Source organism: Colius striatus, chromosome 1 (genome assembly GCF_028858725.1).
Source record: "Colius striatus isolate bColStr4 chromosome 1, bColStr4.1.hap1, whole genome shotgun sequence".
Lineage (NCBI taxonomy): Eukaryota > Metazoa > Chordata > Aves > Coliiformes > Coliidae > Colius > Colius striatus.
The window spans coordinates 197,235,593-197,249,041 of record NC_084759.1 but is presented as its reverse complement, the minus strand read 5'-3'; the positions used below and the strand labels follow the sequence as shown (position 1 = coordinate 197,249,041).

The window sequence follows — 13,449 nt, the reverse complement described above, 5'->3', positions numbered from 1 at the left end:
AGAGCATAATTTCCCAAAAGTTTTCCTAAAAGAAGAATTATACATATACAATTGGAAAAGAAAAGATACACAGGGGAGATGAGAACCACATAGCTTTGGTCAGCAGTTTGTGTTCAGTGTCTTTAATATTCAGGTTACGTGACTCTGAGAAATGAGACAATAGTAAGTAAATTCTACTTTATATTTGAATAATCACATAGTGTCAGAATTGTAAAATTACCTCTAGGGTAGATGGGATGATTATTTGACAGAGTGACTCCTATTAGAACACATCAAGTAAGGTTCTCACTCTATCCTATATGACAGAGTGATATTTTAAGGTCTTCAGTCATTCCCATTAAGAAGACTTGACTTTTTACTTAAATGATGTTTGCTTACTGTGAATCACAAAATCTTTCTGTTCTTAAGTTGCGTTGTCATCCAATGCATAAGAATGAACTTTGCTCATGCCTTACTTGTGGTGTATTATCCCAATTATTATCTCAATAATTGCATTTTTTTTTAATTGGACTCTAGTCTTTTATTGATGACATTGCTGGAGATCAGCCAGGGCTTCATCAAGCAAGAGCTTATCCTCAGGGTAGTGCAGAACTGTGCCAGAAGAGCATCTTCAGGGCATCCCAACATAGGCAGCAGGTTGGGATCCTTGGTTAACTTTTCTTTTGGATTAGTTTTTTTTCCATGTTGTGCTTCTAAATAAACCCATCCTCTCAAACTCACATTCTCCTAAGCACTAGAATGTGTGGTATAGCAACTATTGTGTTATGTTATTATTACCCTCTGGATTCTTAAGTTGGCAACAGTGATGGTTTTAGAGGTGCCTTTTGAACACTTTTGGAAGCTGATGTGAATGTGGTCTTTTGTTTCTCTATCTCATATCTCTGTGAGTCACTAGAAAATGTCCTGGGTTACTCTCTGAACTCTTCTTTCCTTATCTTGTGGGTCTTATGGCCTCAGTCCTGTTCTTTATCTTCCTGTCATTGTCCCTTGGTGTTTCAGGATGCGCTTTAGTTTAGTCAGTTGTTTTCTATAGTGTGTCTCTGCCCTATATTTTTCAGACTGTTTTCCCTTTTCTAAGATAAGTGTCATGAGAAGCCACATGTAAATGTCTTGGGATCTTGTTGACCTGTGAACCTATGTGCCATGAATCTCTTTTTCCTTCCACCACCATTCCTTCTGTGAGTCCTACATACATAAATTATTGCTCATACTTAATTTATACTAGTCTTAAGGTTTTTATTATGTAGCTCTACTTGACAGAGCAGAGATCCTACTCTTGAGGGGATCTCTCTCTTGACTCAATTTTTCTTGCCACTTTGGCAGCAATTATGATACCACAGAGTGCTGTATATTTGCCCTTTTTTTGATGTAGCAACTATGACAGGTCTGAACCCAATCTATCCTGTATTCTTTCATTAATGGGGGATATTTTGATTGAAGAAAGTGATAGAGAAAAGAGGCAAAACGGAATGTCACGTATAAGTCCTCCTCTGACATATAGACACCAGTGCTACTTGGCTGGAGAGATTTGGTCTGTCTTGGATCCACTTTGCTGAGTTTGATCTTGGCAGAGGAAAAAGGGAAGATTAGGTCGTGGGTATCTTAGCAGCAGCCAATGGGCCTTCTCCTTTATGAAGTATTTCACTCCTAAGTCAAAGAGAGAGTATTAAAGCTTATTTATTTATTTATCTATTTGGAAGTGCAAAAGACATTTTAACACTTATGAGCTATGTCAGTTTTCTTTTAATGTAAATTAAGAATTGTGCTCTGAGTCTCATTGTTTTGACAACAGAATAGTGTTTTATATATACTTTGTTTGACATGTTTGCTGTAGTATTTATACTCTTAAGGAGACTAGAAACTAGTACAGAGAGATTGGTTCTTCAGACACACACTGTAACTCTAAAAGAACTGTATACTTGCATCGTGTCTCTATTACCCCTACAAAAGAAAATTTAAAACCTAAATATCATTCCATTCTCAGTTGTAACTGATCAAAGCTGGACTAAGAGAACTGCATTTGTGTAAAAGAGAATAATTTCTTCCTCAAAATTGGAAAACAAAAATAATTCCACTCAATTCTAAATACATCAACATTAATAAATACGGAACAGAGTCAGAGATGTACTAGTATAATTTCATACCTGACACTAAACCCCTGAAGAAAATAATGTTTATACATCTATCACTCATGAAGTAGACAAAGATGAATTCCTGCAGCCTCATTGTTTACTGATATTTAGGTGACTTTAAATTAAACAGATTTTTTTTTTTATCATATATATATTATAAGTTTTTTTAAACATCTGAATTTGTAGTAAACTACTTTTAAAAGTGGGACTTTTGTGAACATAACCTGAAAATGCAATTTTTAAGACATACAGTTAAATTAGAGCTCTACAGGAAGCTCATCTCTCTAGCAAAATCATTCTTTCATATGATACTATGGAAAGCAATGTAAATAAAATAAAATAAATAAAATACTTTCAGTGAACAATATGTTTCAAGCAACAATAATTTTTTGAAACACTGGATGATTACTTGACAGAACTTTGTTCAGCATAGTATAACCTATCCTCTGTCTATAACTCTGATGTAATATGTTTTAGGATATAACAGTGATGAAAGCACTATAAATTTATCATTTATATCATAGTTATTTTCATAAACAGTAACTCTAATCTTCATTTACCTTGCTGAGAGCTCATAGTACAAATAGATCCAGATCATAACTTGTTGTCCTAGCATAGTTCCAACTGAAGGATGATCTACAGAATCATGTGCCAATATATTGAGAAATCTGAAGGCAGACTAAATTAGAGAGCTGTTTAGTGTTGTGTTGATAACTTTACCAATGCAGCTTTACCAATGAGTGGTGTGGTATATCGCTATCTGTAAATTTCAAGTACATTCCAAATTCAAGGTTGATTTGCTCTAGTTGTAGTTTTATAAATGTCATTTCATAGTAGCAGCAGAGCAGGTCCATTATATCATTTCTATTTGATAAACAATGCATCCATTTTTAAGAATTGAGTGTTGTCTATATAATAATTATTTTAATAATGGAAAATACTGAGACTGAGTGCAAATGACGAATGAGAGAGGAAGTTAAAGTGTCTACAAAAAGTAATGAGTTTGGTGTAATTCATGCCCAGCAGTACAGGGAAGTCCATTAATAGGTTGACTTCCATCAACCTATTTTTAACCATCAGAAAGGTTTAGAATTAAAAGAAATATAACTGGAAAACACAGATCATAAAGTAATTTAGTGCTGAGTGTCAGACTGCAACAATCGTTTCTCCTTGTTCTGAGTGCATATTTAACTTTTATAGCACTTTCTGGGATTTCAAAGTAACATTTCTGAATTTTAATTCTTCTATGAAGTAGAAAAATGCTAACATTTACAATCTAAATGAGAATAAACCTCTGCAATCTATGTGTATAACTATGATGCAACAAAAACCAGAGGCTCTATTCTGATATTGTAATGTCTAGATCTTTAAAAATTTCAACACAAAAGCATCTCTAAGACTCTAGAAATGGAAAAAATAATACTTTTTATACATGTCTAGTCTGACTTTTTGGAAGTAATTAGGAACTCTAGGGACTCTAGTATATGTGAATTCAAAGTGACTAAAATTAAGATTATAATAGTGTACATTATGTTACAGATGGGAATAGAATGCAAGATATGTTCAGTGGCTCAGTTTAGTATTTCTGTATTTGAAGCAATTATTTTGGGATTCACATTCAGAGAAGTAAAATCCTTGGATGATTTTCAGATTCCTTTCAATTTCAACTTTAATCATGCAGCCAGCTCATATCTTAAGGATGACTCTAAAGAGGAGAAAAAGCATGGAAAATAACAGAAGATGGATGGAAACTGTGCCTTTAAGTTGACAGTCAGAAACTCTAATACCAAGACTTACTTATATAACCATAGTGTAAGAGCAGTTGGAAGGGATCTTTAGAGATCATCTAGTCCAACCCCTGTGCTAAAGCAGGACCACCTTGACCAGTTCACACAGGAATGCATCCAGGTGAGTTTTGAAAACCTCCAGAGAAGGAGACTCCACACCCTCCCTGGCCAGTCTGTGCCAGTGCTCTGTCACCCTTACAGTAAAAAGTTCTTCCTTAAGTTTGAATGGAACATTTTGTGTTCCACTTCTTGTCCGTTAGCCCTAGTCCTGTCACTGGAAACTGCAGAAAAAAGTACTGCCCCATCCTCTTGACATATACTTTTTAAACGTTCTCTGGGACTGAGAACTTCTGGAGAGAGTCCAGCATGGGGCCACCAAGATGCTCAGGGGACAAGAACATCTTTCATACTAGGAAAGGCTGCGGGAACTGGAGCTGTTTAGTCTAGAAAAGAGAAGACTGAGGGGAGATCTTATTAACATTTATAAATGTCAAAAGGGTGGGTGTCAGGAAGTTGGGGCACCCCTTTTTTGCTATGGTATCTAGCAACAGGACAAGAGGTAATGGGATGAAGCTGGAACACAAAAAGTTCCATTTAAATATAAGAAAATACTATTTTACTGTGAGGGTTACAGAGCAGTGGAACAGGCTGCCTAGAGGAATTGTGGAGTCTCCTTCCTTGGAGGTCGTCAAGACCCACCTGGACATGTTCCTATGCAACCTGATCTAGGTGAACATGTTTCTGCAGGGAGGCTTGGACTAGATAATCTCTAAATCTCCCTTTGATTCTATGATTCAATGAACTATTTATGTTAATGAAATTGCTCCTCGATCTTCTCTAGATTGAACAGTCCCAGATCCCACAGTCTTTCCTCATAATAAAGATGCTCTAGTCCTCTAATCATCTTGATAGCCCTGCTCTGGACTCTCTCTAGAAGTTCTCTGTCCCTCTTAAACTGCAGAGCCTGGAACTGGACACAGGACTCCAGATGTATCCTCACAAGGGCAGAGTAGAGGCGGAGGAGGACCTCCCTTCACTTACTGGCCACACTCTTCTTAATGCATGCCAGAATGGTATTAGCTTTCTTGACCATGAGGGCACATTGCTAGCTAATCTGTCTGCATATTTTATAATTTGATTTGCATTTTTTTTTTATGAATAGGAAGGTTAAATACACAACCTTATTCTGTTAAAGAGTTCAGCTTTGGTACTTTTATTCCCACATAGTGGGCTGAAGATGGTTTTTTTTTTGAGATCAGAAACGTAAGTAGGGTAGGAGCTCTTCAAAGATGTTTTAATGTGATATAAATATATATAATCTCCTTGCAGTATCCTCATGAAGCCCTTGATCACTATTAAGGAAGCGGACAAAAAATAAATTATAGAAGAATGTCTGGGGTAAATGTGGAAACAGATGCTATAACCTTTCCGAATTCAGACCATGCCAAACCCCCAAAGACATCATTGACACTTTAGTTAGTTTGCTGTTTCCTCTTCTTTCAGTTGCTTTCCCATATCATATAGGCAACTTCTTTATGAAGGCTGAAGGGTAAAGGAACAAACATCTCACCAGCCATCTCTATATGAAATCATTGAATCTAAATAACTGATAAATACATGGTTCCATGGAGTTAATGAAAATAACAGTTTTCAAGATCTTAATGCAAAGTCACAGACTCTGCGATTACTGAGAAGGAAGCTAGAAGTAGCTCTTCTGGGTATATGATGAGATATTCTGGAGCACTAGCCTAGGATATTTGCAACTTTCCTCTATTGCTTATGTGGATAAATAAATCATTTCACTTCAGGGAAAAAACAATCATTTATCTGGTATTCTCTTGTAACGTGTGTTTCTCCTGAAAACTTCTGAATACGTAAGCACGGTATTATAAATATTCTGAGACTGTCTCTGAATCACTCCTATCACTGGCACTTCAGCAAAACTATAATTTCTTGAAAATTTCTGAACTCTGTGTCACTCCTAGTGTACACAAATACAGAGCAAGGTTTGATCCAAAGCTTTTGTACAGGTACTATCTAGTAATTTTGTTTTTTAAAGAGTATTTGCATTAGTGTTTTGCATTAGTATAAGTCATGAGTAAAGCTAATAGAATTCCTAAAATTGGCATTAAGTAGAAAGAGAACCAATGTCTGCATCCGTGCCATGGTGCTCATAGCCATAGTCCTTGAACTTCATCTCGAAAGAACAAGTCCTCAAAGCATTGGCCATGGACATGGATTGTTTATACGCTGAAGAGATCAGCTCCTGTAATGCTTGTAGGTTAATACATTTGACATTACCATGATATCATCTAATCTTCACTGTTAACTGTTAAAAGCAACAATTTTAGTGTTAAGTGGTCTGTATCACCATAGTATACCAAATTCAGTGGCAGGAAATATTTGAAAATTAAGATTGTTTTCTTGTTTGTTGGATCAAGACCACAGTTGGTAGTATGTTTTGATCACTCTCTGTAAGACTATTATAAATATCTTTTCTTTATCAGTACTCCTAAAAGAGACAATAAAACAATGACTGTATCAGCTCTCAGATCTTTCTTATACTTTATTTTTAAATAGAATGAAAGCTGATTAGTTTAATTAATCATTACTTAATGAGGGCAGAGTCTACCCAAAGGAACTACATCAAAGTACCTGCACCAAAAAGTAGAACAAAGAACAATTATTTTTGTTTAAGTTTCTTCTAAATACTGTGTTCCACCATACAAGATGCAATTGTATCTAGCTTTTAAAGTGGAATGTAAATCAAGAAACTATGAGATTTAGACACATAGAATTCAACAGTACCCATGGAACTAATTTTGGATCTTTTGATATTGCAGACTTTTTCATTGTTGCTAAAAATTTCTCCATGAAAAAATAAAAAGATAGTTTGAGTATGTACCCATTCAAGTGTAGAAGTTCAAAAAGATAAGGAACGTTTATTTTATTATTTTCCTCAGTTAGACTAAATCAGTGAATTCATGGACCTGCACTCTGAACTCTTTATGGACACTACAGTGCAGATCTAAAATGCAGAGAGTGCTATTTCTACTTTCTTTGATACACGGAAATACAACATTTGTGGGTGAAGCATAAGCATAGTTTATAAAGAAAAATTTATTTCATTTACACAGAATTAAAAAATAAGACTGGAAAGCACCTCTGGTGAGCACCTAGTTCAAACTTCTTGATCAAAGCAGGGGTAGTGAGAGCAGGTTGCCTAGGGCTGTCCTGTTGGACATCCAAGGACAGAGACTCCACAATCTTTCTGGACAACCTGCAATTTTGCAGTACTTGTAAACATACTAAAAAAAATAAGATTCAAAAGTGCCTTATAGACGTTTGAACATTAGTACTGAGATGCATTTTGCAATTCTTCACTGAGCAATTATAAGACACTTTGCAAGACTAAACAGGAAGCAGTACCAACATAGTCCTTCCTATTATAGAATCATAGAATGGTTAGGGTTGGAAGGGATCTTAAAGATATTTAAGATGGAAGCCAAGATCAGGGATGTGGCCGAGAGAGTGCCGTGGCTTGTCAGGGACGAAGGCTTACTGTGTTGGACTAGATGATTTCTAAAGGTCCCTTCCAACCCCTACCATTCTATGATTCTATGATCAAGTTCCAACTCCCCTACCATGGGCAGGGACACCTACCATTAGACCAAGTAGCTTAGTTATGTGATCATTTTGTTCCAAAAGTTGTTCTACATTTGTTGTTTATAAATCTAAATAGTCAGCAATTAGAAGACTTAGTTGCTTAGCATGAGCAATACACATTATGAACAGAAGGTTACCAGTTCAAACCATGTGGTCAGTCCAAGCAAGTTTCAGTAGACCAGCACTTCATTTTTGGACAAAGATTTACTCAGGCTCCTGAGAAATTGCATGTGGTTTTGTAAGCTCAGGTCTGGTACTAGATATCCTTTTCCCACATTATCAAAATTTTCTACCCAAAAATTCTCTTCCCCAGAATTTCACAGATCTTCAGCAAAGCATTCTGAATGCTCCTCAGGGACTCCAGGTGGATATCTCAAATACTTTCATCCCTGAGCTGATACAAGATACTACTTAATAGTCCCTGACTTCCCACTGTTAAAAGCAAATTCAAGTTTCACCAGGACCTAGCTTACATTTCAGAAGCTGTCAAATGACTAGACAAAATGTTAGAAACAGGAAATCAGTTCTGCAGAGTTTTTGTTGTTATCAGTTAAGAGATAATTGACCTACTCATGCCTAAACAAAAATAACAAATGTTAATCTAGTTGATAAAAAAGAACCTGGCAATCTTGAACAGCATTAAGCTGCATGTGTTAAGTATGGCAATATAATGTAGTACAACAAAATTCCACCCTCTCTTTCCCAAGAGGGTTCTTGGCCCTTCCTCACTTCTGCAGCATAAGCACTGACTTTCCCTCTGGGAGTAAGCTTTTCGTTTAAGCACAGCAGAAACTATAACAAGTACAGGTGACTTGAGATATTTATTCGGTACTTATGAAGAAGAACACAATGACTATGCTGTGTCAGGGGAAAGGTACACTTAGATTTTTATAACCTCTCTGGCTGTAAATAGATGCATATGGAAGACTATATCAACACTGTAGACTTCTTTCTCTCAGTACTGTAGGACTGTAGCACATTTTTAAGAGGGAAAGGATGGTATTAATCTAGCTAAATTCAAATATCTGCATAACGCTTATGAATGTATGAGGTTCCCTCTCTGGAATAATCATTTTATAATCAGAAGAAAGTTATAAGCTTCTTCTAGTTCCAGGTTATAAATGTCACTATAAAGTAGATACCAAAAACACTGAGTAAATGATGTGTGTCAGCACACTTAGTGGAGCAGGCAGGAGGTCTCGATGTATAGAGCTGATCTGCTGACTGTGGGAGCTGATATTGCTAAAAATAAGTCATCACTCACCATCAATGCAGAAAGTAGCTGTATCAATAAAATAAAAAATAAAATTATGGATTCAATTATCAGGGCAACTACTAGTTCTTCCTAAGTCAGCGGAGTTGTGAAGTTTTTGCATCTTCCTGTTTGTTGTCAACTAAACTGATGATTTGAAGCATTCAATGTGTTGGTAATATGAATAACATGTCCTGACTACCAAAGACTAGTTACAGAATGTGATTGATTTTTAGGTAAAAAAAATGTTATCACCTATATCTTGTAACTTCTCAGTATTTTTTTTAATTATTATTATTTTTGCTGATTAGACTCACATCCCTTCTAAAGATTTCCTTTGTAACAGTATTGTTTTCTAAGCAAAAGATATTTAGCAGTTACTCCTTAAGAGTAACTTGCCTTCCTGCCTAAAAACTTTCCTTAGACTCCGGGGCTATCAATCAGATCAATTAAGTCATGTTTAAATTGCTTTGATTTTAAACATTCATGAATCCACAAGGCAGACAATAAAAAGAAAACATCCCTATACTGACAGCTTAAATGGATCTCTGTGTGCGACAAGCCTGTTAAGATTCAATATTCTTTTGGCTTTCTGCTTTGTTCATGTGTGCTTGGCCTTACTGACCAGGTGAGTGACTGCAGTGCCATTGCACTCCGTGAAAGTCTCATCAGTGGAAATTAGACTTGATTTCCACATCCAAGCACTGCAGTGCTACTCAACTGGGCTCTTCCTGCTGCTCTTTTAAATTAAATCCAGTCATTGGTGATAACCTTACTGTTCCCTTGTTCCCCTGGTAAATTTGTTTCTGCAGCCATACAGCAGGATGTGATACACTTTGGACAATAGCTAGATGCATTTTGTCAACAAAGCTTTTTTCTTTTTTTCTTTTTTTCTTTTTTCTTTTTTTTTTCTTTTTTTCTTTTCTATTACAAAGGGATGCTAACCACTTTCTCAAATATTTACAACTTTCCACTTTTATTCTTGCTCCTTCCCAACATTTACAAGTGATGGCTTGGCTTGTCTTAATAGATTTGTACTGTGGTCCTCAACATCCTGTGCCACAATAACATTATGAGGGCACATAGTGACAACAAAATAAAAATAACTTCAGTTCCTTCCTTTCTAGAAGCCTTCTAAAGACAGAGTACATGCTGTTATATTTATATTGAAGAAAATCAGAGAGAGATGCATTTATTCATAATTACTGTTGCTTTATTCCAGAGGAACTGAGCTTAAAACCAGATCTGCTCTAACAAGCAAAAGCAAGATCACACTTTTGAATGATGGCTAGTATATGAAAGGGGCTAAATTTCAAGAAAAAACAAATCTATTTTGGCAGTAAGCAGCTGGCTTTGCTGCCTTCTAAGCATCACTTTTTAGTCATTCTACACAGTTTATATTTCTGTTAACTGCTGCTAACAAAACAGTAAATTCTTACTGACAAAAGTTATGAGCAAATCTGATATTTCATACCCTAATTCACAGGGTATGGAAAATTTTGTAATATATAGTCTTTATTTCTCATATTCTTCAATTGTCAAATTATTTCATCTGCTTTATTTCATGGACAATTCTCATATTTTATTTAGTAACACATTTTCCCATGAGTTTATCTCCTCATTTCACTTCATTATTTTTCCCATTTATTATATGCAACTGCACAGGACTTTGAAATAAAAATATGACCCAGGTGAAGACTTGGTTTTATCTGTGTAAGTGGTAGCAAGCTAAGTGTTTGTGGCTTTCTTTGCTGTGTGGATGATGTGTTTTTCAGAAGTTTTATAATACATTGCTTTTAATGGACTATTAAGAATTTAGTATCTTGTCCCATTAAGCAATTTTTTCCACTAGAGCTAGAGGCTTGAAATTCTGACATTTGTACATTAGTGAGAAGTTAAGCTCTTTGGAGTTATCCTAATGACTAACTACTTCAAAATATGAATGCAGCTCTCAGAACCTGAGCTGTGACTGCCAGATATGAATATACAGTTTACTATAACTGTATGATTTTTCATCTTATCAGAACACACCTCAAATGATTTATAGAGGGATTGACTCTGTAAATACTGAGCAGAAATATCCTTATAAAAGTACCTTGCTCTATATCGAGTCTCCTGGCTTAGTCCTGGAACACTTGGAAGACACAACAGATTAGATCAGTATTCAGTATTTTTCAACTTGGATATTATAGCTCTGTTTTTAACTTCCACAATGAATTATGTTCAGCTGCTTTACCACTTCTTCATGAGAGAAGATACAGAGGTAAAATTTAAATCTAACTATTTCCAGGCTGATCTTTGAAATGTGGACAAAGGTTTTTAATTTAAAATCCATTAGTCCAACTGCCTTCACCTAGTTGTATTTTTGTAAGTGACAAAGTGGAGGAAATGTATTTTAATTACTATATCACATATTGACAAATTCAGTCCTATTTTTCTTAACAACAATGTGCCAGGGAACAGTTATCTTCCAAGACCATGACTGGCCAGGAAATGCCCGATATATAAAAAGTTTTGTTTTCTTGACATGTTGGTAGGTGTGCATGCTTTTGATATTGCAAAAGTTTATCAATATCATACGACCAGAACTGTGGAAGATGCACGTATATTTCAAATCAGAAAGGAATTAATCTCCTGCCTTGTTTCAACAGGTTAATTGTAGCTGATGGGACAAAAATATTCAACAGTCTAATCTGTGTGAATTAAATGGGCTTTGATAATGTGTTGTGCCTTTTAAGCAACATTCACTGAATGTCACATGAAATCGTCTTATCAATATAGTCTGTCTGATGTATTTGTCAAAATCTGATCACTTGATCTCATTAAGTTTTGCCTTCTTAGGAATGCAGGTGCTGGAATGGAATGGCATCCCCCTCACTGGGAAAACTTATGAAGAAGTCCAGAGCATTATTAGTCAACAGAGTGGGGAAGCAGAAATATGTGTAAGACTGTGAGTTTTTCCCCATCTTTCTGTTTCCATTTTTTTTGGCTTTTCATGGCTTTTTTTTTTTTTTTAATTTACAGTTGTTAAGGTGGAACCTTTGTTAGCATGAAGCATCACTGTAACAATTAGCAAGAGTTCACTGTGACTGTGGGAGGTCTGTTATTTTATTTTTTCTTTTAAAGTCATGGGAAGAGAAACTGAGGCAGATATTAGTAATTATACTTTTCTAAAAAATGATGTATCCATTGTCAGGCCACAATCTCTTTTCATTGACTGAATTAAATGAATTTACTAATTAGAAAAAGATGGGAATTTAGCACCAACTTCACTTTTACTGAAATCTGTATCCTTTAGATGAAAGTCATTTAAGGATTGTGAGAAATGTATAAACTTGCATTCAAGCCATTAAAATTTTCACCTTAAAAGAACGTTTTCTTCTCAGCTCTTTAACAGCATTGCAAATATGTATCAGCTAAGAAGGGGCCATGCTTGGGAGCTGCTTTCTGTCATAAACCACTATTCATTTACCTACTTAATATAATAATGAGGGTATGAGAAAAGAGTTTCTTTTGTCTCAGGCTTCTCATTGCTTTCTTTAGGGACCTGAACATGCTCTCAGACTCTGAGAATCCCCAGCACCTGGAGCTACATGAGCCAGTAAAGGCAGGTGAGCGCCAAATCGTTGCTTTGATATTGTCTGACCAGAGAGCAACTGGAAATTGGATGTGGTATAAGATAGGATAAGCATTGTAAGCTCAGGTTTTACATCCCAAATCACACCATGGGCAGAAAGCTGACCACGCTTTATATACAAAGCCAAGGACTTATTGTTATTTTAGCCCAGTTCAATGATTAGCCCAGTTCAATCCATACTGATGCAGGCTACACTATAATTAATATAGGGGAAATGCCAGAAACGATACTGCAGCTAACATTTGTTATCCATAGAAAGCCTCCATCAGCTGCCCTTTCATCTTTATGTGCCACAGAAAACTATGTCATAATGGTCCTCCTTTGGCAGCCTAAGGCCCTGCAGGCAGAGCTTTCACTCTGGGGGGATTGCAGCTATTTGACAGCCTCCTGAGGAATTTGCTGGGAGAGTGTGATGTTTGTGGTGAGAGTTTTTGACTCCTTCTTGCTGGAAGGTAGATGATGTTGATTATTCCTTCCTCTTCACTTTAGGATCCTGCTTGGGGCCTGGTTTATGTCTTCTAGCATGCTTTGTTCTTTCCTCACCAGTCAGCAGCTCTGCATTGCATGTAACTTGATGGGATATTTTACACTTTGCATGTCATTTATTCTTGTTCTTTGTTCTGTTGGTTACCCCCAAACGTTTAGTTAGCCCAGTTCCTGAGTTTGCATCAGTGTCGGCAACTGACCAGCAAGTTGCTGGTATCCCTGGTGTCTTAGCTATGCTCCTGTGCCCAAACTTTGCAGGACTCTTGTCACCCCAGGCCTGTGCCCCTATAAGCTGCATTATTAATCTGGAGTCAGAAATATTTGAATCTACACAGTACAATTACTATTGTGCCTTTATATATATGAAGACTAACAAGAATGGACATCATACTATACAATTATACAAGGTGAAACATAGCTCAGACAAATTAAGGTTATAGTCATCTGGCCATTAGGCAATTGTTGTTGCAGCCAGACAAAACAAAACAA

The 13,449-nt window shown here is 36.1% G+C and overlaps 1 protein-coding gene across 1 annotated transcript in view; it reads left to right on the top strand.

Annotated features, from left to right (window-relative positions):
* The window catches only part of PCLO (piccolo presynaptic cytomatrix protein), a 355,223-nt gene that overhangs the window by 261,247 nt on the left and 80,527 nt on the right, over nucleotides 1–13,449 (top strand). Inside the window, exons 12-13 of the mRNA XM_061989223.1 lie at nucleotides 11,679–11,787; nucleotides 12,381–12,448. Coding sequence (XP_061845207.1) covers nucleotides 11,679–11,787; nucleotides 12,381–12,448 — 177 coding nt within the window. The remainder of the gene's footprint in view (nucleotides 1–11,678; nucleotides 11,788–12,380; nucleotides 12,449–13,449) is intronic.